A 23838-nucleotide genomic window follows, 5' to 3' on the forward strand; every position below is an offset into this window, starting at 1 on the left:
ATCTCGCTGAAGGGAGCAAATAGAGTGGTATATGCAGAGTGCAGGCATTTGGACACATCCATCGCTGATCTTTGCTTGCTTCTGAGAGCTATCCATACCTCCATTTTTGCCGCATCCAAGCAGATTTTCGTCATTAACAAGGAATGCAAAACAAAGCATGAGCAAGTTGCTTTGGAATGCCTAATATAATAGAGCTGATTGGATAAGGAAGACGAGGCAACCTATTAAGGAACAGCAAGGATGACATATATTAAGAACAGCCTTAATATAATATGAAATTAACCTTGGATAAAATAATTTTATTCCCACTGACATCAACAAGAGTCAGGGGGAGGACAAAGGAGCATAGCCGCTGCCCCTCCCAACAGCAAATCAGATGCTGTGCTTCTTAGAATAACACAAAACCAACAAGAGGTTTGAGTTTAGATAAAACCATATTATAGGTTTAGCTACTAAAATCCCAAGATAACAAAATGATCACAAAACACACTCAGAGGCCATTGATGTGAGGGTCTGTTTGTCTCCCTCTTCAATCCCACCATTGATGCACAGCAACTCCCTCGTCCCTCAGCCTTCCATAAAGTGTTACACATTCCCAATAAGCCCTCTTGCTCTTCTTTCTTTCCCCATTTTTCCATTGGTTGTTGCACTCCAAAAACAGTTCATCCACCAAACCAATGGTCTTCCTCTTCATCATCTCCTCAGCTACTTCTGCTTCTGCTTTCATCACAACAAACTCATCTTCCCTCACATTCTTCATCAGCCAGTTCGAAACATCAGCAGGTGATGCCACCCTCTTAGAATGTCCTTCAGGTGACGTGTTTATGCTGTGAAACTCAAAGTCTTGATTCCTAGTTGGATAGTTTTCATTAAACCATTGCATTGCACCTTTCTTCTCCTCATGCAAACCCGCATGGATGAAAACTCGACGTGAGTAATCTTCTAAAGAATCTCCCAACAAGTTGGGTAGATATTTGAATCTCTTCAAGTACACTCTAGATTTGGCCAGAGCCTTCCGCGGAGGCTCAAGCAGAACATCTTCCAAGCCTTGCAATGCTGTTTTCTTGGCATCCAATGCCAGCTGCAGAGGCCGCCTCTTTGCTGAGGAAACTACTAACTGATTCACCAAACTTGTTTTCCTCATTGCCACTATGGTTGAATCATATCGCCGAAGATACACAGCTCTGTAATTTGACAGCTTTTGGAAAGCATTTGAGGGGTCACTGCTCAATTGAGAAACCAAAATGCCTCCAACTTTCACAACACGATCAACAAATCTAGCATCTCCAATGCGCAATGTCAATGCAAAATCAAATGTTGCATTCGGGAACAATCTTTCTTGCTCCAAATCAGATTCCGACACGAAGTCAATATCATTGTCATTCAAGAATCTTGAAGTATCAACTACAGCCCCGACGCCGGAGCAAACAATGAGAGCTTTATCGCCCTTCTTGATAAGGCCCTCCTTGGCCAGATCTTGCAACAACAGATCGAAGGATTCAAGATCAAATGAAGCAGAACCGGGGTCATCATAATAAGAACTTGAATCAAGTTCCCTTAAAATGGACACCACAAATGGCAGTGTAAGAACAAGCATGGCCAAAAAGAAGGAGCGAGACACAACACGCATTACTCGCGAATCAGGAAGCTTAAGCACCAAAATGGCATCTGAATTCAAGCCAATCCCTCCATTCTGCAAATGCTTGATCCCATTTAGATTCTTAGCCGACAACCCACGAGCCACATCCATATCTTTTCACGTTTCCACCTCGAGCTCTCACTCAAAACAATGAATTTGAATCTACAATCGCGTAAAGTTTCAAGCTTTCTTTCTAAGTAGCAAAAGCCAAGAACTTTGATATATAAACAAAGATTGATTCCTTGAAGGAAATGAGACTAAAACACCAAGAAAAGAATGATCTTTAGCGAGTGCAAAACCTGGAAGCTGTGTGGTTTCCACCCACGAGGGCCACACGAGTACTTTTGATTCTACACCAAAGGAGCAACAGCACCTTAATTCTCTCAATTTCCATACTTTCTATCTCTCTCTTCTCTTCTTTTTTTTCCTCACCAAACCCAGATCAGATCAGAACCAGCCATTCACATTTCAGATTCCTAGAACTCACCCAAATGTCATTCAGAAATCTGAAACACAACAAGACCTGTGTTTGGAGAGCCAGAAACGAGAGAGACCAAGAAGAGAGAGACAGATGGTTGTGGGTGTATGGAATGTGAATAGGCTTTGTTGTGTTGTGTAATGTGAGGTCAAGATCGATGGGAAAAAAGGGGTCGTGTTGGTTTTATAGGGTGTAGCAATGGAGAAATAATGGGCTAAAAATGTGCGCTTGATGGATGAGTTGTAAACTTCTCAGTTTGTTGGCTAAGCTTAGATTTCTTGAATTTCTTTTACTTTAATTAGGTTTTTTCAGCTTGCCGTGTGAGAACAGTGTCTTAATTAAGGAAGGATGTCTATCTTTCTTGTGTGTGTGGAGATAATATCAGAGAGGTTATGAGTTGGGTTTCTTTTATTATGTTTTAATAATCTTGAATTGTTATTATTAAAAACAAAAAAATAATTAAAAAATAATAATCACTTTACTGCATTTTCAACTCAAATAATTACTTCATTAATTATGATGGATGCTTGCTTTACAAGGGTTTTAAACTATTAATTTTCAATGAGGTGGTACATCCTGTCTCTTGTTTATCATCACCGACAGATGCTACAGAATCCTTAATTGAGAAGGGCCTTTTTCCCTTTCATGCTCTTGGTCCCTGATGTATTTCATGCACACTTATTGGTCCTTCATGTATTTCGTTTTCGTTTCACGTATTAATCGATCGATCCCTTGATTCCTTAATTAAAATGAAGTTTTTTTTTTACTTAATCTTTTATATATATATAACTCGGGGTGTCCGGGTCAGTTTACGAACACCACAACTAATCTTCAGGTCCACTGACTATTCTGCAAGCCTAGTGAACATGTAAGGCACTACAAGGGTAATAGACATGTATAGAAAGGATCGAACTCAGGTGTAGAGAAAAGAAACAAGTCACTTTCTCCACTAAGCCATGACCTCAAGTATTATTTTTTTCTTAACGTAATCTTTAAACTAAGTTTGGGGTGTCAAGGCTAAATCCATCTTCGAAAACCAACTTAACATGTTCTTTTATAATATAAAGAAATCCATTTATCATATCAACCAACAATTCACATGTAAAAAGTGTTTTTAAGTTTGATTTACATCATTACAGGCTTCTAGATCTTTGGTTAATGATGGACTACTTGAAATTTTGTTTAGTCCTATGTTGACACTCTGTTCTGAAAATAGGTCTTGGCTGGCGGGTTGACTAGAAAATTCATGATTTGAGCCCTAACTCTAGATTAATTCAGTTTTGTTTTGGACCGCTCATGTAATTGACAGGGAAAATCTGGGTGATTAGTAAGTTAACCCACAACTAGAGTGATCTAGTCAAAATTCAAATGATATTCCACCAACATTTTAAAAAATAAAAATCAAGGCAATATGAATGAGTTTCTAATTGTTTTTAAAATAACATTATTTTGAATACATGTCAATAAATAGACTCGAGTTAACATTGATCTAGATTTTAAGATACATTAAGAGTCCAATTGAGTCTCTTATCTATAATCTTATATATCTATAACTAGTTTAATGATTTATAAGATTTGACCATCTTTTAAAAAAAAAAAACTATGTGAAGTCATATTATTATTATTATTGTTATTGTTATTGTTATTGTTATTATTTTTATTTTATTTTATTTTTTATTAAAAAATAATATTATTTTGGATAAAAACTAAAACAGAATTGGATCAATCTATAACCCAAGTTTTAACTAAGGTTATAGATCAGACCAAGTCTCTTAACTATAATATGATACATCCATAACTAGTTTAATGAATTATGATACCCTATTTCTAGGTTTTAGATCTTTTTCTTTTTTTTTTTCGTCAGTAGATTTTTTTTACAGGAGTAATGGTCCAATTTAATTTTAGGATTCTCCTTTTCTCCGCCAAAAACAGAAAGCCTTGCCACTATAATAAAATAAAAATTAAAGATAGAAAATATGGTGTTTAGCTAAACCAAACTCCTTATTATAGTCTGTACTAGATGATTTGCTTGCACTCTGTTGGATTAGATAAAAAAAAATGTAAAAAAATATAAAGGCATTATTTAAAAACTGTTTTCTAGCTCGAAAAATAATCAAGGAAAAATTATGGATACGAAGAATAAAATTAAAAATATATCAATTTTGAAAAGGATAAAAAAACCGATTGAATCAACTCGAGATGACTTGCTAAACTATGACTCGGGTCATGAAATCATCATAACCCTATAAAAATTAAATTAAAAAAAAATATGAAGCTCAATTCTCAAACAAACTCAATGTTGAATATTGAAATTAAAAAAAATAATTCATCTTTTTAAATGACTTGAGTCAACTCGGGCTAACCCACCAAACTCACAACTTATGTCACAAGACCGGGATGACCCTATATAAATTAAAGCAAAAACCAATATGAAGACTAATGTTGAAGAATGAAAAGTAAAAAATAAAAAAAAAGACATAATAAGACTGAAATCAATCTGGACTAACTTTCCAAACTTATATGTCAGGTTATGAGGACTAGATTACTTCATAAAAATAAAATTAAAAAAAAAATTCATGAAATTCAATGCCTAACCAACCTAATGTCGAGGGATGAAATTAAAAAAAATCAATTTAAAAAAAGATTAAAAAATAAATATCAATTAAAATAACGAGAACCGAATTTAACACAAAAATAAAATGGCAAGACACCTTGCTATTTAGAGAAGAAATATCATTATGCTTTACGTGCATGAAAACCGATGAGAAGAGAAAGAAAGGATATAACAAAAGAAAAGGAAAAAGGAACTATATGCTCCTTCAACTTATACATGTGCCACTTCATCACTAATAAGTTTCCAAAACAAATTTAATGCCATCAAGAAAAGCAACATTATGACACCAGAGGAATCCATAGACATTGCTAGAGCGTGATGACCTCATTCAAACGCTAGTACATGCATTGAACACACTAGCCTCTTTGCCATCACCTATTAACCCAACTCCCTGTAATTGTTTTTATTTTTAAATTTGGTATCTCAAGCCTTCATTATTATAAATAAATAAAATTGAATTTTATTTTGCAAAACTAATCAGCAATTGTATGTCAATATTTTTCCTCGACTCCATAGGATTCTCATATTTAAACAACCAAAAAATATTGTTAAATCCAATCCAAAATAAACTCAATGTGAAAGGATCAATTGAAAAAAACTTATGGGAAATAAAAGGGTTGATCTTTTCATTGTTCATACAATCAAGTCCCTGATTCTTTCAAGAGAAAAGGACTAAATATTTTTTATTTCAAATTTCTCAATAGCTTCAATATTTTTAAATCAATAAAATTTTATTCAAGTTTTTCAAACCAAGCATAAGTTGAGAGACAAAATCTTTTCTTGACATCCCGGGATCCCATAACCTAGGCAATCAAAACAAATTACTAAAACCAATCTCAAATAAATGCAACCTCAAAGGAACAAATAAGAAAAAAAGGACCAAAATGAAAAAAAACCAATGGACCAAGAAAATTAGAGAGAGAGAGAGAGCATTGTGAATGTAACAACCCGACCCAACCTGCCATATATTGTCCGCTTTGGGTCTTACTGCCCTCACGGTTTTGTTCCTGGTGATGTGAGCCCATCTCTGAGTCTGATGCCCCAAAACACGTATGACAAGTCAGCAATCAACACTCTTAATGAGATTAGCTACTACTTCCTCACCCCCCGATGTGGGATATTACAATCTATCCCCTTAAGAAGCCCAACGACCCCATCGACACAACCGGACAACCAGTGACAATTCAGTAACCAGCACTTTTAATAAGGCTAGTTATCACTCCATCACCCACCCATGTGGGATATTACAGTGAAATACTATTACAATCTACAATGTTTTCTTTATATGCATAATTTCTTTTGACATAAGCTTCAGTTTTTTTACACTAAAACCTCATCATGCGCTCCTAAATGATAAATTTGACAGTTAAAAATAATTTATATTGCATTAATATATAAATTGACTCGAAAACTGTTATCTTTCAAATAAAAAAATATAAATGAATCAAATTGTTTGAAAATCATAGGCTAATTTATTTTACCATGTATAGGAGGGAATTACAAAAAAAAAAAAACCTAAAGGTGTGTGGTGAACTTTGTCCCCCACACGTATGAAACAATGTGGGTTGAAATAGTGTTTCCCCATTATTATTTTTTGTCTTGGCTCCTTTTTTGGTTATTGAATTATTATTTTTTTAATATTATCCTTCTAAATATATTTTATTTAGAATTATGATCAATAATTTATTTCAAATGACATCGCATAGAGTTTCTCAAAGTACTTAAAAAACATTCTAACATTAAATCGATGTTCTATTTGGAAAATCAAATTTGACTTTCTTAATTAAACATAATTAAAACTTAAGGATCAAAATTGACACTAAAACAAATTCATAGACTCTTTTTTATATACTACAGTTGAGGCGTGTTTTTAGCATTTTTAGCCCGCTAAGTTGTTTTTTCAATGTTTTTATTTATAATCCTTGTTTAATGTGTTTTTCCTATTTTGGTCTTCAACTTCATTTTTATTTTATTTCATTTCAATATCCAAACTTCATTTTTATTTTATTTCAATATCCGAGTGAGAGAGATGAGAGAATGGATGGTTAACAAACAGGAAAGGATGGAGAATATGTTTGTTGCCTCGATTATGACCATGAAAAAACTCAATATTAGTTTTAATGAGTTTTATTTGATTAGAGGAGTTTCATTAGAGTATTTTTTTAGCCTTCGTTTTGTTTAAAAAAGTAGATTTGGACTCAATAATTTTTTTGGATTTAGATTGAATCTAAGTGTTCAACCAGTTTTTAGCTAATTTAAGGCTATCAATGAGTTTATTTATGTTACTAAGGTGTGTTTAGGTATTTTTAGATAAAGAAAAAGGTTGAGAAATGGGGTTTTAAAGTTCAAAACATTGGAGACCCGACTTTCCAGTCACTTAAGATGGTTGGTGGTAGAACTACAGATGACATATCATCTAATTTATTTCTTACATGAAAATAAGGGTAGACAATCTCCCCATTTACCAATAAAAAAAATGCACATCCAAGTGCGCGGGCTTGGCCTTGTAACCTCACATACGACGTTCTCTTTTTAGGCAGGGGCTTGACATTTGTTTATTAGGGTTATCATGTTTTTTTTCTTTTTTTTTATTAAATTTCATTCAAATAAATAATTATATGAGATTTTCTCGATCTCATGATCAAAATCACGAGTTTGACAAGTTAATGTAAATTCTTTTTGGGTTTTTTTAATTGAATTTTGTTTTTCAATTTTATCATTCAATAATGGATTGATTAAGAATTGAATTTCATAATTTTTTTTATGAGATTATCATAATATCATAATGTCAGTCACAAATTTGATGAATTTACCTAGTAATTGTTTTGTGTTTTTTTATTAATTGAATTGTTTTTTTTTTAATTTTAATCCTTAAATATTGGGTTGATTGAGAATTGAGTTTCATTCTTTGTTTGGATTTGTTTTCTATAGGATTATCATTGTTTCATGACCTGAGTTGTGGGTTTGACAAATTAACCGAAGTTGATTTGAGTCTTTTTTTTATATCATTTTTTAATTATTTTTTTTTAATTTTATCATTCAACATTAGATTAATTTAGAATTAGGCTTTATAAGTTGTTTCAATTTGTTTTTTACGGGACTATCACGGTCTCATGACATGAGTTGTGAATTTAACAAGTGAACCCGTGTTGATCCAATATACTATTATTTTAATATTTTTTTAAAAATACCATCTTAAATATATATATATTAATCAAATTATATTTTTACTAATTATATATATTATTTTTAAACTCACAGAATTAACTATATCATATCATATTAACCTTTATAACGTTGTAAGTTCTTTAACCAGAAAACATGAGCACTTGAATATTTTTTTTATATCGGAATCCACGGCATAGCCTGTACGTAACAATAATCCAGTAAAAGTCACTAAAAATGCATTGGTTAAACACAGATACCACTATTTATCTTTGCGTTTTAAATTTCAAACGGAAAATATCATCTTTCCTATATAAAAATAAATAAATAATCATTTTAACAATATTCATTCATCTCATCACGTGCAAGGCACGTGTGAAAACCATTCGGTGGCACTATAGAACTGTAGATCGAAAAAAAACCGCAGCAGCACAGATATCTACAAGCAAAGCAAAGCTAAGCTCAGAAGTCGACAATAACACAAAAATGGGAGTGGAGAAACAAGTTATCAGACCCGGAACTGGTCCCAAACCAACTGCTGGTCAAAACGTGACCGTTCATTGCACTGGTTTTGGTTAGCTAGCTCTTTTTTTTTGACAAAACCCTATTTTTATTTACTTATTTTGATTTGCAAGTTAGGAAGTCTATTGCTTTCTGTCTGATTACTGATAGAATCTATGAAAGTATAGAGACTTGGGATTTTAGTTTTACAATATTGTGAAAGTTTGGTTTTTTCTATATGGGTTTATGAGATTGTTATCGGGTGTGCCTTTTAATTCGTGGAATTATTAGGGCTAGATGTTGTAATTTAGGGTTTCTCGAGGTGGGTTTTGTGAGTTTGAGTTGAGGGAGAAAAAGTTTTGATTTTGTTTTTGTTTTTTTTTTTTTGGGTGGGTGGGGGGGGGGGGGGGTTAGTAAAGAAGCATGGAGTGCGAAAGAGCTTAGTAGTTATTGGGTGTGTTTATTGTTTGGTGAAAGGATTGGGTTAGATGTTATAATATAAGGGTTTTTTGAGTCGTGTTTGTGATTTGAGTTCAAGGAGGTGAAGAAGTTCTCATTTTTTTTGTGGGTTAGGGAGATAATGCTTGAAGAGTGAAATAGATTGCTTCTGTATCATTGAATAAAGAATTAAAATACAGGAGTGATGTTGGTTGTTTTTTTATGCAGGGAAAAATCGTGATCTCTCACAGAAGTTTTGGAGGTGAGGAGGATTGTGTTGTTTTATTTTGTTGCAATTGGAAACTTTTTTATTCGAAAAGTTGTATTCTTTGTTGTAGGCTTGCGATTTGTGGAGTTGAATTCTGTGTTTCTTATTTGTTTGGTTGATTGTTTTATTTCAGCACCAAGGATCCAGGGCAAAAGCCTTTCGCGTTCAAAATTGGCCAAGGATCTGTCATAAAGGGTAGGAGCCTGCTATCATTGTGTTTGCTACAAATAACAATCTTTTCGTTTACTTTCATTCAGTGAAAATAAGCAAGGGTTTGACTATAGGATCATGTGTACTTTTTAAAAGCTATGTTGATGAATAGTAGTAGCTATTTGCTTTCTCTATTTCTTCGCCTCATGATTTTAGTGGTGATGTGAACATGAAAACAATTGACCCTGAGATGGAAGAAATGAAGAAAATTCTAACAATTTGCTGATGCCAGTGCTTGTTTCCCTACTTTGCTCTTCATTCTGCCTTTTCTTTTGTGGCCACTAACTCCTCTTTTCTTGATGTAGGAAGATTTGCAGATTTTTTCTGGCTATTCTTTTTTGTTGATGAAATATTACACATGTTAGGTGCACTGAGTATATTTTTCTAAACAAGAAAGTTCTTGCATTACCAGAAATTTTACTGTGTGCTTTACGGAGGAAATGAAATGCCTATTTCTTGATAGATCCAACTGCATGCTTTCTTTGTGTATTCAATTTCATTACAGCCTTGTAGTTTTCATTGGTTATAAGCATGTTACGTATCAACTGTCAAGTTAATAGAATCGCTGCTTTAGATGGCCAATTTGCCTCTGTTTGTAAATGCTTAATAGGATATGTTTTGATGAACTTATTATCCCATTCAATTTATTGCAGGATGGGATGAAGGTGTCATGGGAATGCAAGTGGGAGAAGTTGCTCGCCTGCGGGTATTTCCTTATTATTCTGTATTTTTTCAATGCCACCAATAAAACAGTCTCTCATGCATCAAGTGAAATAAGAATCACCATTTTGTGGTTCCAGTTGAATTATTGTTGGCAAAGGCAAGGAACACAATGTTTCTGTGATCACAGAAAAATCTTAAAAGTGTCACTTTTGAGCAAACGGATTGATATTGTTTGAGATATGTATTTTCATGTAGCTTGCAATTCTAATAGTATCTAGGGATACTTTCCAAATAATTGAAAATTGTAGGAAATCAATCCTCTCTATTCAAATCACTTACCATCATATTATGTAAAAATAAAAATAATCATGCTTTTTTCTTTTCTTCCTCCTTCACATTCACTGTGGCTCACCACTCACCCATATTCTCCTCTGAGCGAGTAATTCTGAGATTTTGTTGCAGGTTACAGTTACCCTTTACTTTATTATTATTATTTGTTTCAATATTTGTTAAAATTAAGAACACTCCAATTGCTGAAACTTTTAACATTTTTCCATCTATACTCTGATCCTTTGAACTGCTTACAAATAGCTACAGCATACTTATGTAAGCATGCTCCTTGATAGATCAAGAATTGGATTGTGTTGCTCTCTAAAGTTTCTATATCTAACTACAAATTATCTTGAATGATTTTTCAGTGTTCTCCTGACTATGCTTATGGAGCTGGTGGATTTCCAGCTTGGGGAATACAACCAAACTCGGTCCTGGATTTTGAGATTGAAGTCATAAGTTTGGAGTGAGTAAATCGTGGGAGGAGGCTATTCTAAATAACATGTCATAGACATGAGTATTATCTCCCAGCGTTTGATGAACATGTAATATGTTTAAGATGGAGCTATTTACTCTTGTTCTCTTACTAGGAACAAGGTTTGTAGCTTGGTTAAACATTTCATCATCTTGAAATGAGCATGATTTGGTGCCAAGCATAATGAAGCACTCAGTTTTCTCATGTTTTATGCTTTGTTTCGTGCCACCATATGACCTGATAGCTTGTGGAATTGATTAGTGGTTATGAGCACCATGACATGCTCTTTAATCAAACAAGTAATTGGCATCCTTGCTTGCGTTCACCCTACAGCAAATAGACGCTGGAGATTGTTTTTTAAAAGTATTTTTAATTTAAAAATATATTAAAATAATTTTTATTTTTCAGATTTTTTTTATTTTTAATATTAGCACGTTAAAATTATATAAAAATATTAAAAAAATACCAATTTAATATTGTTTCAAGTTGAATGTACTTTTTAAAATTACCTAAACCACAAAAATAAACAATGTGTTGGCGAAATCAAATAACAGGAAAAAAAGAAGAAGCAATTTTGGTTTTCTGACAAGCCTTGATCTGAGGCAAGCTTCTTAAATGGAATGGAGTTTTGTTAGGGTCAAGACCTCTGATCTCTAGCAGTCACCTTCACATGACACATCAGTATCAGCCCTCCTCCCACTGGCAAACGCGCACAAACGCAGAAAAAACAAGAGACTTTCTGTGATATTGTCAACAATCCTCGAAAATTGCTGGTTGGTGGGCTGGTCTGAGTTTTCAAACAAAGTGGACAATTTCAACCAAAAAGTGCCGCAGCTGAAATGAGATGTGGCAGGTAGCACAGAGGACAAAACACAGAACATTTCCAATAAATAAGCATCCCATATAATTCCACAAGTGGCACCCACTTTGTCAAGTTGAATTGTATGGCATACTTTTAGCTATTTTGAAGTCAGTCAAACCGATACTGCCAATATCGGTCACAAAAAATCACCTTTGAACAAGCAAGCACACCAAGCAGTACAGCACAGTCAACGATATCTGGAAGTGAGATAGCCGCGTCCAGGAGTCAAGAAGGTCTCTATGTTCTTTCCCTTCTCTCATTCGACTCTCTGTATATAAACATGGATGATACTCTTAACACTCATCAACACATCGCAGCTCACTTCTTTCTCCCATAATCACTTTCTTCAATTCTCTGTAAGAATTCCCAATTAATTCAACTCTTTGTTTGATCAATATATCAGCCTTCGAAAATTCCATTAGAAATCATAACATGGGTTTGAAAGGTTTTGCTGAAGGTGGTATTGCCTCCATCATTGCTGGAGCTTCCACACACCCTCTAGATTTAATCAAGGTCCGGATGCAACTTCAAGGTGAATCCCACATCCCAAATCCATCTGCCTTACAATCCTATCGCCCTGCTTTTGCCTTGAGCTCTGCTGCCAACATATCCTTACCAACCACCCTAGAAGTCCCTCCTCCACCCCGTGTTGGGCCCCTTTCCATTGGTCTACGTATCATCCAATCCGAAGGTGCTAATGCCCTTTTCTCCGGTGTCTCCGCCACCATACTACGCCAAACCCTATACTCCACCACTCGTATGGGCCTTTATGATGTCCTCAAACATAAATGGACTGATTCGGATACTAATAACATGCCACTTGCACGTAAGATAGTGGCTGGATTGATCTCTGGTGCTGTCGGGGCGGCAGTTGGTAACCCTGCAGATGTGGCAATGGTTCGTATGCAGGCTGATGGGCGTCTCCCTATTGAACAACGTAGAAACTACAAGAGTGTTGTGGATGCCCTAGGTCAAATGTCAAAGCATGAGGGTGTTGCCAGCTTATGGCGCGGTTCAGGTCTTACAATCAATCGTGCAATGATTGTGACTGCATCACAGCTTGCAACATATGATCAAGCCAAGGAGATGATTTTGGAGAAGGGTTTGATGAATGATGGGATTGGGACCCATGTTACGGCAAGTTTTGTGGCTGGTTTTGTTGCTTCTGTTGCTTCAAACCCCATTGATGTGATCAAGACTAGAGTTATGAATATGAAGGTTGAGCCCGGAGTGGAACCACCTTACAAGGGTGCATTAGATTGTGCAATGAAGACGATCAGGATAGAGGGTCCTATGGCCTTGTACAAGGGGTTTATCCCTACAATTTCAAGGCAGGGACCTTTTACAGTAGTGCTGTTTGTCACGCTGGAGCAAGTTAGGAAATTACTTAAAGATTTCTGATTATTAATTATGATGAGTTCAGCTAAAAATTCACATATATTTATTGATTTATTAGTTCAACTTCAATTATATATTGGAAGCAATATAATTTTTATTCTCCTTCATGATTTGTCTAAGAGAGTGGTAGAACATGAGTGATGATCATGAACAATAGCCAGCTATGGTTATGCAATACAATTCCTCAGATCATGATGATGAAATGCTAGATTCTAAACGTGGCTTCTTAGCTCTTCCTTCATGCTTGAAAGACCACTCACCTCATCTTCACCTCCTGGGCTCATGGCTAAAAGTTTGCTAGACCCCATCAGTCACAGTTCCTAAGGCATCTATATGATCAGAAGTGGGCCTTAACAGCGACATATGGTTCTCCAGGATGCTACAACGAAGCTCATCGTTGCTAGCTTAAGCTGCTGAGGGTTTCCTGATCATCAGATTAAAGATGAAAATACAGCAAGATATGATCATATATAATGCCAGATTGGAGCATAGTTAGATTTTACGCCCGTTATACAGCCTGCAAGGAGAGATGTCCCCAGACAAGTTCAGCAATCATTCATTTTCACTCTTCACTCCTCATGGTTTAGCCGCTCTCTCACCAGCCATTTTGCTGGGCCAACTTCTCTTCTACAGCAAGATTTCATTAGCGACATGAGCTAGAAATATTCAGCTCTCGTGGTTTGAACAATGATGCTGCATTATGTCCTTGTTGCACGTGAATCAATATGCTGAAACACAGTATTATTGTCGGGTAGTTCTACACCCAAGTAAAAGTTTGTCTAGCACAATTACAATTATTTTTTATATTTAATCACTTCATTTCACTTACTAGATCTAAATATTCATATTCATCGGGAAATAAGTATTAAAATTTGTTTTTTACTATTTACTTATTAAATTAAGATAAATTATCTTATTCTGTCCCTCACAATCTTTACTTACAATCGTTCAATGATATAAAATAATACAACGATATATTGTAAAAAAAAGAAAAAAAAAAAGAAAATCACCCATCAAGCAAGGAGATCAAAACGTTTATCATGAGACCTAGTGGTCTGTTGAAATATCCCCATCAAACTCTTGCAAGTTGCAGCCCGAATTTGACAACTCTTTACCATCCTACTATTATATTGAATTAAATTAAATTAAACAAAAACAAAATCATTATAGTTAAACTTATAAAATATTATTCATTGAGATATTATTATTTGTTTTTTCCCCTCAATTTAACATTTTAATAATGAATTAGTTTGTGAAGTTAATACGATTGTTTGTTTTTTTCCCTCAATTTAATTTTTTAATAATGGTTAAATTAATACGAGTTTACTCTATTTTTTTTAATTATACTTGTACTTATAGCCTATTTTCTCATCTGGAATTAGTTTGATTGCCAATAAAAATTATGAAATACAACCTTGCTTTCCCAGTATTTAATAAATTTATGGAATTAAAGTTATTTTTTTCTCCTTTAAAAATTATTCCTAAAGCTGATTTATAAAAGAGATTGTTTTTTAAAGTGCTTTTTACTCAGAAATGCATTAAAATAATATTTTTTTATTTTTAAAAAATTATTTTTGATATTAACACATTAAAATGATTTAAAAACATCAAAAAATATTAATTTAAAACGAAAAACAAACAGGTTTTAAACTTTAAAGGCCTGCAATGGAAAAAGAGTTTACCCAATCAGTCGAATGCTAAATTATTCTATTTGCCGGACACTTAACAATAAAGATTCAATCTGGGGAAGGAGGCAAGGTGTATAATTAAGCACTAGATTAATATAATATAGTATAGTACATACTTTTTGTATTATATTTTATCAAGGCTTTTGCTAAAAAATAACATGGTATATATATATATATATATACCATGTTATTTATATATATATATATATATATATATATATATATATATATATATATATATATATGTATGAGCACCTCTTTCGTCCTCCACTACAAAACATCGAGTATCACACAGGAGCCATATGCCCGTCTTATCATCACCTTCGAAAACCCCATTTGCTTACATTGAATCAAGTGGATGACACCATTATATTGACTCATTACACGCATTTATACCTTCTTTATTCAACATCAAATATAGATTCCATGGGTACTTGAATCACTAAGAATAATTATTTTTTATTTTTTTATTTACTTTAAATTAATTTTTTAATGTTTTTATATTATTTTGATATGTTAATGTTAAAAATAATTTTTTAAAAATAAAAAATATATATTATTTTAATTTATTTAAAAAAAATATTTTAAAAAACAACTGTGTTTATACTTTCGGTGCCTTAAGAAAAGCAAATTCCAGCAAAGGAATACGTGGGGCCGTATTTTAACATCGAGGGCCTAAAATTGGTGGTGTTTTTTTCCTCAGGAGTGGTACAAAAATAATGACCACTACATAAAACGTAGACTGTTGAGGATTCAAGAAAGGGAGTCAAACTTTACCAAACTATATGCCCAGATTAGGTAGAAACTCGGGTATTTGGATGAATATCGTAATATTTATTGATTAATTCATACTTTTTAAAACACCCTCTTAATTTCTTTTTGCATTGGTCATTTTATTTCTAAGAAGATTATATCTCTAATTATCATAATCTAACAAGAAATTTAGATGGATATCTTAATATTTATTGACTAATTCACACTCTTCAAAACACATATTTAAATTCTTCATGCATTGCCGGTCGACCTTGTATTTATAAGAAAATTACACCTCTAATTATCTTAATCTAACAATAATTCTAATTAATTATTGTTAGATTAATGATGGGTTTTGATCACACTTGGAAATAAGAAGATTAGAGAGATATTTTTCTCGAGTATTGGCAGTTCAAGGCTAATAAAACCTTGAATGAAAAAAGAAAAAAAAAGGGTGAAACTGAAGCAATTGATTTGATTATTATTTAGTTCACAAGCAAGGGAAGAGACGAACAATGCCAGCAGAAGGAAAATTTGGATCATATTTGATTGCCTTGAAAAGGGAAGACCTTATGATGTTTTGATTAAATATCAGTTCGCCCCCTATGATTCTTGTTCCCTCCACCACTCTCATGAATAATTTATATATAATATAATTCATCATTATTGATTTTTTATTATATACTTTTACTATTTATTTTATGGGATTTCTTTATACACGAGTGCTATCTACAATTAAAAATTCAATATTCAAGAATTTTTTTTTTGTGTGCATAAGTTGGAGCCTGCAATCGATGCCCTTTTAATTATTAGTTAATACAAGGCTCTTTTAATTTATTATATATATATATATATATATATATATATATATATATATATATATATATTCCTGTGGGGTCAAAATTGCACTATGTAGATCACCTTCTCTCTGCCTTGAGATGGGAAATGAGTATTTTAATTATTAGATTAGCAAGTAGTAGAGTGGATACTTATGAGCAATGGCACATTTTAATGACTATATGATTTAAGGTGTTTATTATCATTATTGGTATAATTGCAATCATACCAGAAAAAAGAAGACTTGGGCTAGCCCAGCTCAAGCCTTCAGCTCTTGTTTTGTTGAAATGGATGTTAGACCTGCTGAGCCCCATGGTGTTTCAGTCCATTCAAGTGCTCTGGCTGCGAGTCCATGGATTCTTAGAAACACAAAAATCTATGAACCTCAAAAAAAAAAAAAAAAAAATCACATTATGAAAAGTAAACGGAAGTTTTACAAATAATAGAAATTCAACAGAATTGTGAGTTATTAGACGTGTTGTTTCAAGTTTTTCTCTTTAAATAAAAATTATATAGAGTCATTTAAGCTTGATCGAGTCGGGTCAACTTTTAATTAATTTTTTTTAAAATTCAGCTAAAATTAAATGAAATATAAATCACATTATAAAATGTAAAAGGAGATTTTATAAATAATAAAAAATATAAACTCAATATAATTGTGAAAAATTATATTATAATTCTTAAGTTATTAAATTATGCTGATTTATAATTAGTTCGAGATCAAATTATATATTTGACAATATTATTTCAAGTTTTTTTAAATAAAAAAATATTAAATCACCTAAATATCATCAAATCAACTCATTTTTTTTAAAACTCGGTAAAATCAGGTTCAAAAATCAACCCGCTACATGTCTAATAATTTACATGATTAGAAGTTTTTATCATGAAAACTTTAACCCACGCCACGCCTAGGAAGCACGTATATATCTTCGATGATTCTCTCTTCTTATGCACCTTGAGAGAGATAATTTTCAATGCAATGAATTTGGTAGTGCATACTAAATTCCGAATAAATTAAGTCCCAAAACATTTTGTAAATTGCATTTTATTATTTTTTAAAAAGCTAATACACAAACGTTAAATCAAATTTATGCTTATAAATAACATCATAATTCGTTAAAAATATATATAAATATATTGCAGGTTTATATAAACTAATTTGGTTCAGATTTTAAATATAGAATACTGATATTTTCAAATAAATATTGGGCTAAAATTCTATTTTATTACAAGAAAATCTAAACCGCGTGGGAAAAGATATGTTTTGGCACTCTGGATCGAGGCTCTCTACACCGTGGTCGTGCTCGATTTGACTTTGTTCCCATTAGGCTCAGGGGTGGTTTGGTCTTTGCAACAATATGGTTTGGGTTTGGGGCTCTAGCTTGGGTTGCCTAGAATTGTTCCAGTACTGTGAAATAGGGGTAGGAATGATTAAAAAAATTGAGAAACCAATTAAATTAAAAAAATAAAAAAATAACTGAAAGAATTGAATTATAAAAAAAAATAATTAGAATATTTTTTTAAAATTTGGTTAGGTTAGGTTTCATAAGCTTGAAATAAAAAAACCGAACCGAACCAGTTTAGTTAAGAAATAAATCAAACTAAATCGAATTGAAAAAAACCGAACCGAAAAGAACTCGTTAGAAAGTCCAAAAAAACCCAAAAAATAAAATAATTTCCAGTTTTTAATATAAAATAACCAAATCGAACCGAACCATAATTGATTGGTTAAGTTTTAATTTTTAATTTTAAATAACTAAACCAAATCAAAACCGGTTAATTGAAACCAGTTTTGTTTTGGTTTCATTTTATTTTATATTTTTATATAATTTAATTTAATTGAATTGTTTTTACAAATAAAAAATAAATCGAATAAAAAATGACTACCTCTGGTCGTATACTGTGAATGTGAACCAAGGTTCTCTGAATTGGGAACGTGCTCGATTTGACTCTGCGCCTGTTCATCTTTGAGGCTCAGGGATGGTTTGGTCTTTGCCACAATATAATTTGGGTATAGGGCTCTTAGCTTGGGTTGCCATTGCCTTCTCATGGCTTCAGTTCGTTCTCCTAGTTCTTGTCACAATCTATAAAGCTCATGTTTAACATGATTGTTGTTGTAGTATGGTAGGACCTCAACCAAAATTAAAAATCAATTAGATCTTGTTTACTTGCCTATTCACATTAATTATTATTACTATTTTTATTTATTTTTATTATTATATTAGCTGGTAAGAGCATCATATTATTTATTTTTTTATAAACGACCTAAAAATATATTTTCTAGGCTAATAATATGATGTATTAAGAAAATAGATCCCTTTAAATTCTGAATTCAGGATGATGATGAATAAGAAAAAATAAGATTTTATAAACCCCTTTTACAAGCTTAGCTAACTAGTTTCATGTATATTTAATATTATAATATATATTACTTTTTTAAAATATTTTTTATTTGAAAATATATTAAAATAATATTTTAAATATTTTTTTTCCCATCGGCTTATTAAATTATCAAAAAACAATAAAAGAATCAATTTAATATTTTTTCATCCAAGATACACTTTTAAAATGTATTCAAAATACCAAAAATACATAGTGCTTTCATACCATAAAATCATTTTGTAAGGAAAATATTTCTTTTTTTGTTAAATCCCTCTTATAAGTTATACCCCAACCTATTTCATACCATAAAAACCATTTTGTAAAAAATGTTTTTCTAAAAAAAAAAAAAAGTCTAAAGAAGAGAGAGAGAGAGAGAGGCTTTACTCAATCAACGGTAAACAAATAACTAATGTTAGGTTAGCTTAACCATAGACAAAGGTCAACTACTATTCTATAACAGTAAAAGGGCAATATGGTCATGAAAACTCTTTAAAATCTTAGCATCTCTTGACACGCTCACTTCTTCAGTCACAACTTTCTTGTACTTCTACTTTTAACTGTTCCTTCCTCCCCCCCTCCCCTCCCTCCTTGTAATATTTCAGTGTTTTTAAGATTTCCTTTTGAGTCAACTTTTGTGTATTTGGATCTGAGCAACGAAAGATATTATTATTATTTTTTTCACTGTAAGTGATTGAATTTTAGTTTTATCTTTATGGGTTCTTTTTTCTTGTTTTGAGCCTTCCTGTTTTTGCTTGATGTTTGTTGAATTTGTCTCTGGTTTGAGTTGTTTTTTTGGTTTTATCTTCTTTTTGCTTGATGGGTTTTCGTTTTACTGTTTGGTAATTGTGAAAGTGTGCTTTGGTTTGTTTTAAGCTTAAAGTTTCCAAATTTCAGTACATGGGGTTTGATGGATTCAGGAGAGAATTTGGATTGCCCTTCTTGCTTGATGAGAATAATCAATATAGATAGAGATGCTAATTTCTTTGATTTTGTTTTTTTTTTTGGTATCTTCGATAATTTTCATGTGATAGAAATGCTGAAAGTTCAGCTCAGCTTATTTTGGTTATAGTTATCTTTACCATACTTTCAGTTGGTAGAAAATGGCAGAACAAGAAAGCAGAGTATGATGAAAATTATTGTGTTTCTTGTTGATGTCGAGGGAAGTTTATGAAGCTCAGTTATGGAGTGCAATTTAGTTGTAGTTTTGTGTTCGTAAACAAAAATCATCTTGTCAAATTTGATAGCCAAGGTTTAAGCTTGTAGAGGTTATTTATGAGTTTGTTCCACATTTTTACTTCTTGTTGCTCACCATCTTATTGCATTTCTATCTGATTGCATTTTGTACCATTTAGCTCATGTTTCTTGTTTTTTATGCTACCCTTTGCAGGAAATCTGGGCATATATACTTAGAGTAGATATCTGTGAATAATTCATTAGTGCACCGAAGGGAAACAATATGCCTTGGTTGAGTCCACCAGTTGACGTGATCCGCAAAGTTATGCGTTTGAATTTGTATTGCAGGGTTATTCTGTAAATCACCTTTCCAGTGAACTTCAATCTTTGAGACTCTGGGCTTCTTGTTCCTTACAAAATTGTTAATGGGATCTAATCACTTTTTCATCTTTTATTGTGATTTTTATAGGATTAGCTGAAAAGATAACAAGAAAACAATATAACTTTCCTTAGTTTCTCTTTTTGTTCGATCTTCATTCTGTTTTTCCAATTCAATTTTTCTGTTTCTACGGCGTTTCTTCCTCTTTTTTTCTGCTATTCTAAGTCCAGCCCATCTTTGATCTTTGTACCGAGCTTTTCCTTGCCCTGCTTTCGATTATTAGGCAACTGCTCCGTGTTGTAACCTACATCTGGATAGTTTTGAGTTTTAAGCGTTCAAAAGAAGTTATGGTGTGCCAAGCAGCTAGTCAAACAAGATTTCGGGCATTGAAACACGAGAATGGAAGTGCTGGAAAACTAACAATTATAGTTAGAGTTATTGCATGCTATCAACCATTGCAGGATTGTCAGGTTAGTATAAAACATTTAAAGCTTCCTTTATTATTTGACTGTTTGCGCGATGCAACTAATTAGCAGTTCATAAGAAAGTATTTTTGTCAAAGAATTGAATTGTATATTTTTGCTCTTATAGTCCATGGCTTTCTTTTTGCTCCTTGTTTGGTGGCGATACTAATTCATTCCTTGTTTCTGGTACTTTTTTGCAGGCTGAATACTTCCGTCATTTGCTTAAACCTGTCACGTAGATTGATTCCACGTTTCTGTTATAGTATCAAGCTGGAGTTTGTAGTTTTTCCTTTTCCTTTTCTTGTTCCTAAAAGAAGCAGCAATTAATTCCGCATTGCAAATCAAAGCACAACTCTTGGTATGTTTGCGATATCTTACCACTGGGTCTGAATCTAAAATGATAACAGGTTCTTTTCTAGACACTAATTTATTTTCTCTCTTTTATTTTCATCTACAGGTAATTATTTTGGTTGGATGGTTAAGGCTGAAGGTTCTTCGCTGTTTCCACCACTTTCTACTTGGCAATCACCAAATTTCAATCGCATGACCACATCTTTGGATCCTGCGCCACTACAATGTTTGCCAGCATGTATGAACCCTGGCACTTGCATGACGTCTGCAAATATGTCAATGCCAGGGTTAGCAGTTCCAAGCATTCCAAATTTTGAGACACAACAAGGCAATGAAACCTATGGGTTGCCTCCGTGTTTACCCCCTCACTTCCAGAATTTTCTTCCTGGTACAAACCCATATGTCAAAGAAAACTTGTCTGTGTTTTCTTATGGGCTTGGTAGGGGAGGTGTGCCAAATCCAATTGTTGGATGCCAGAGAAGGTTCTTCATTTTCGATCAGTCTGGGAATGAAAAAAGGTTGATGTATAGTTCCTTTGGACTTACTGTCCCAAAACCAACTACAGCTGATGCAAAGCCGATTCCTGGTTATTTTAACTACAAAGAATATGCAGCAAAAATGGACCAGATGAAGCTGAAGTTACACGAAGTATCAGACGAGAATCACTTTAGTGGTGAAGAAACTGAGATGCACGAGGACACTGAAGAAATCAATGCGTTGCTAGACTCGGATGGCGATGATTATGATGAAGATGATGGTGCAAGTGACGATGACGATAGTGACGATGATGAAGTAAGGAGCACTGGTCACTTTCCCATTCTGATTAAAAGTCACGGGACGCAAGAGCAAGTAGAGGAAATAACAGAGGAAGTTACTAGTTCTGATGGTCCAAACAAAAGGCAGAAATTGATCGATGGCGGGTACAAAAAATCATCTCCAGTAGACACTGCTAGTTCAGTGAAAGTGGAAAGATTTCTTGGATATGACAATGGATATGACAGTGATATGGGATCAAGCTATGCTATAGGCCAAACCCAAAAAGAGGGAATGGTTTCCATTTTGGGCAGCAAGCAATTTAGAAAGGATAAGATTCATGCAACCTTGAAAATTCTGGAGAGCATAATCCCTGGTGCAAAGAATAAGGAACCGTTGTTGGTCCTTGATGAAGCTATAAATTACTTGAAGTCTCTGAAGCTCAAAGCCAAAACGCTTGGAGTGAACTATCATTAAGTCTCATTTCCTCATTCCATGGTAGCATGTTCGCTAAAAAGTGGAAGGAAGGAAGAATGAACGAAAGGTAGCTACTCAAGAATTCTTGGTTTGAATGATTGATGAGTTTGAAATCACTATATTAGCTTTTTTTCTCATGTGGGGGCTCTTTTTCCAACCTTTTTTCCCCTCAAGGGCTTGTATATAATGGGCCAATAAAAGGAGAGAAATAGTGGGATGATATGGCTGTTTTGCTTGCAGAAGGTGAAGAAAAAATGGGTTTTGTTTGTTGACCAGAAATGATTATCTTTTAGCTTTATTGTGGATTAAAGGTTAACAAAAGTCTCAAAGGATTTGAACGCGTGGGTTGATTGTAGAGGTGGGCTGTGCTGTAAATGAGGACTTCCTTTTCTTCAAGTGTTGAGAACCCCCATGGATTTAGTGCATGCGCGTTAGGTAATTCGGGTCCCACTATCCACCCTTCCCTTTTCTTTGATTTCATGCTTTTGTCTTGGTCTCTTTAAACTCACACAAATCATTCTGGTATTAAACTCTCATTAAAAAGTAGCAGTACAAAGAAAACTTCTGGTGTGGGATACTACTGTGGAGAAGCTCAGTGGTTAATCATCAATTGTTGGGGTCCACTCTTTGATCAAATGTTCATAATAAAGTCTTGTTTGTTTTCACTCATTCCATCCTGGCTTGCCCATGGTCTTGCACAGTATTGGGACATGTGACCATAGTTATGTAGTGTGAAGTCCTTTAATGCCCTACCGTGGGTTTGTCAGATTTGTATGCATTGACACTTGGAGTGTAGAACCATGTGATTGATGGTAGTAGTAGTAGTGGAGTGCTTGAGTTTGAGTATGTCTGTCTATCTTTGCTGTTCTTTTGTTGTCCGTCCTGTTGTCCTATGCATCGATGTTTTATGTGTGTCTGTAATGGATGAAGTGAATAAGATTCTCTTGCTGTGGAGATGGATGTCATCTTTTGAGTTGTGGCAGATGAGTGGTGTAGGGACAAGTGGATCTTGAAGCTGATTTCATGGATAATGTCTTTGCTTGTGTTCTGCCACTGTAATAATATGCACTTACGGTGTCAGAAAAATGTGTGTTTTGACGCCATGGTAAAAGATAAAAGCTGGTTCACCACTTCACCATTTTCTTGCAAAGAATGAAATAAGAATTCGGACTTTTCATTGCTTTTCCTTTTAAGACATTTTTACTTTCTATAATTACCCATGGTACATAAAAGAAAGATTCTTGATTAAAAGTAAGATTTACCCTGGCATGGATGGTGAATAATCAGTAGTACAAGAATGATAAATCGTTAGGAGCAGTGTCATCACATCATATGCCATTTTATAACCCTATTGAACCTCTCGTCCCGTGATCCTTTTTTTTTCCCCTGTTGCCATGTCTTTATTCCTTCAATTATAGAGGAGTACCAAGATGAATGATTTCCTTTTTTTGAATGCCATAACTTCTCCTTTCCTTCATTTTGGACGAGGATTTGTAGGGATGAGGTGACTTGGATGATCATGAACCATACGGATTTT

The 23838-nt window shown here is 33.5% G+C and overlaps 4 protein-coding genes across 5 annotated transcripts; 3 read left to right on the plus strand and 1 right to left on the minus strand.

Annotated features, from left to right (window-relative positions):
• Positions 1–529: 529 nt before the first annotated feature.
• Positions 530–1750, minus strand: LOC133673285 (uncharacterized). The gene has a single exon (XM_062094028.1). It carries the CDS (start codon positions 1748–1750, stop codon positions 530–532), a length of 1221 nt encoding a protein of 406 aa, XP_061950012.1.
• A 6547-nt stretch (positions 1751–8297) lies between these two features.
• LOC133672519 (peptidyl-prolyl cis-trans isomerase FKBP12) lies at positions 8298–10985 on the plus strand. Its single transcript, XM_062092953.1, has 5 exons — positions 8298–8470; positions 9064–9097; positions 9237–9298; positions 9967–10019; positions 10675–10985. The coding sequence occupies exons 1-5, from the start codon at positions 8383–8385 to the stop codon at positions 10774–10776; spliced, it is 339 nt and encodes a 112-aa protein (XP_061948937.1). The 5' UTR covers positions 8298–8382; the 3' UTR covers positions 10777–10985.
• A 941-nt stretch (positions 10986–11926) lies between these two features.
• Positions 11927–13148, plus strand: LOC133672967 (mitochondrial uncoupling protein 5-like). The gene has a single exon (XM_062093541.1). The coding sequence runs from the start codon at positions 12076–12078 to the stop codon at positions 13042–13044; it is 969 nt and encodes a 322-aa protein (XP_061949525.1). The 5' UTR covers positions 11927–12075; the 3' UTR covers positions 13045–13148.
• A 6072-nt stretch (positions 13149–19220) lies between these two features.
• Positions 19221–23255, plus strand: LOC133673047 (transcription factor bHLH143-like). Of its 2 annotated transcripts, XM_062093660.1 has the most exons (4): positions 19221–19387; positions 20092–20726; positions 20921–21078; positions 21178–23255. In XM_062093660.1, the coding sequence occupies exon 4, from the start codon at positions 21195–21197 to the stop codon at positions 22299–22301; it is 1107 nt and encodes a 368-aa protein (XP_061949644.1). In that variant the 5' UTR covers positions 19221–19387; positions 20092–20726; positions 20921–21078; positions 21178–21194; the 3' UTR covers positions 22302–23255. The 2 variants fall into 2 exon arrangements, with proteins under 2 accessions (XP_061949644.1, XP_061949645.1); XM_062093661.1 differs by lacking the exon at positions 20921–21078 and having other exon boundaries at positions 21204–23255.
• The last annotated feature ends 583 nt before the right edge of the window (positions 23256–23838 follow it).

Source organism: Populus nigra, chromosome 14, assembly GCF_951802175.1.
Source record: "Populus nigra chromosome 14, ddPopNigr1.1, whole genome shotgun sequence".
NCBI lineage: Eukaryota > Viridiplantae > Streptophyta > Magnoliopsida > Malpighiales > Salicaceae > Populus > Populus nigra.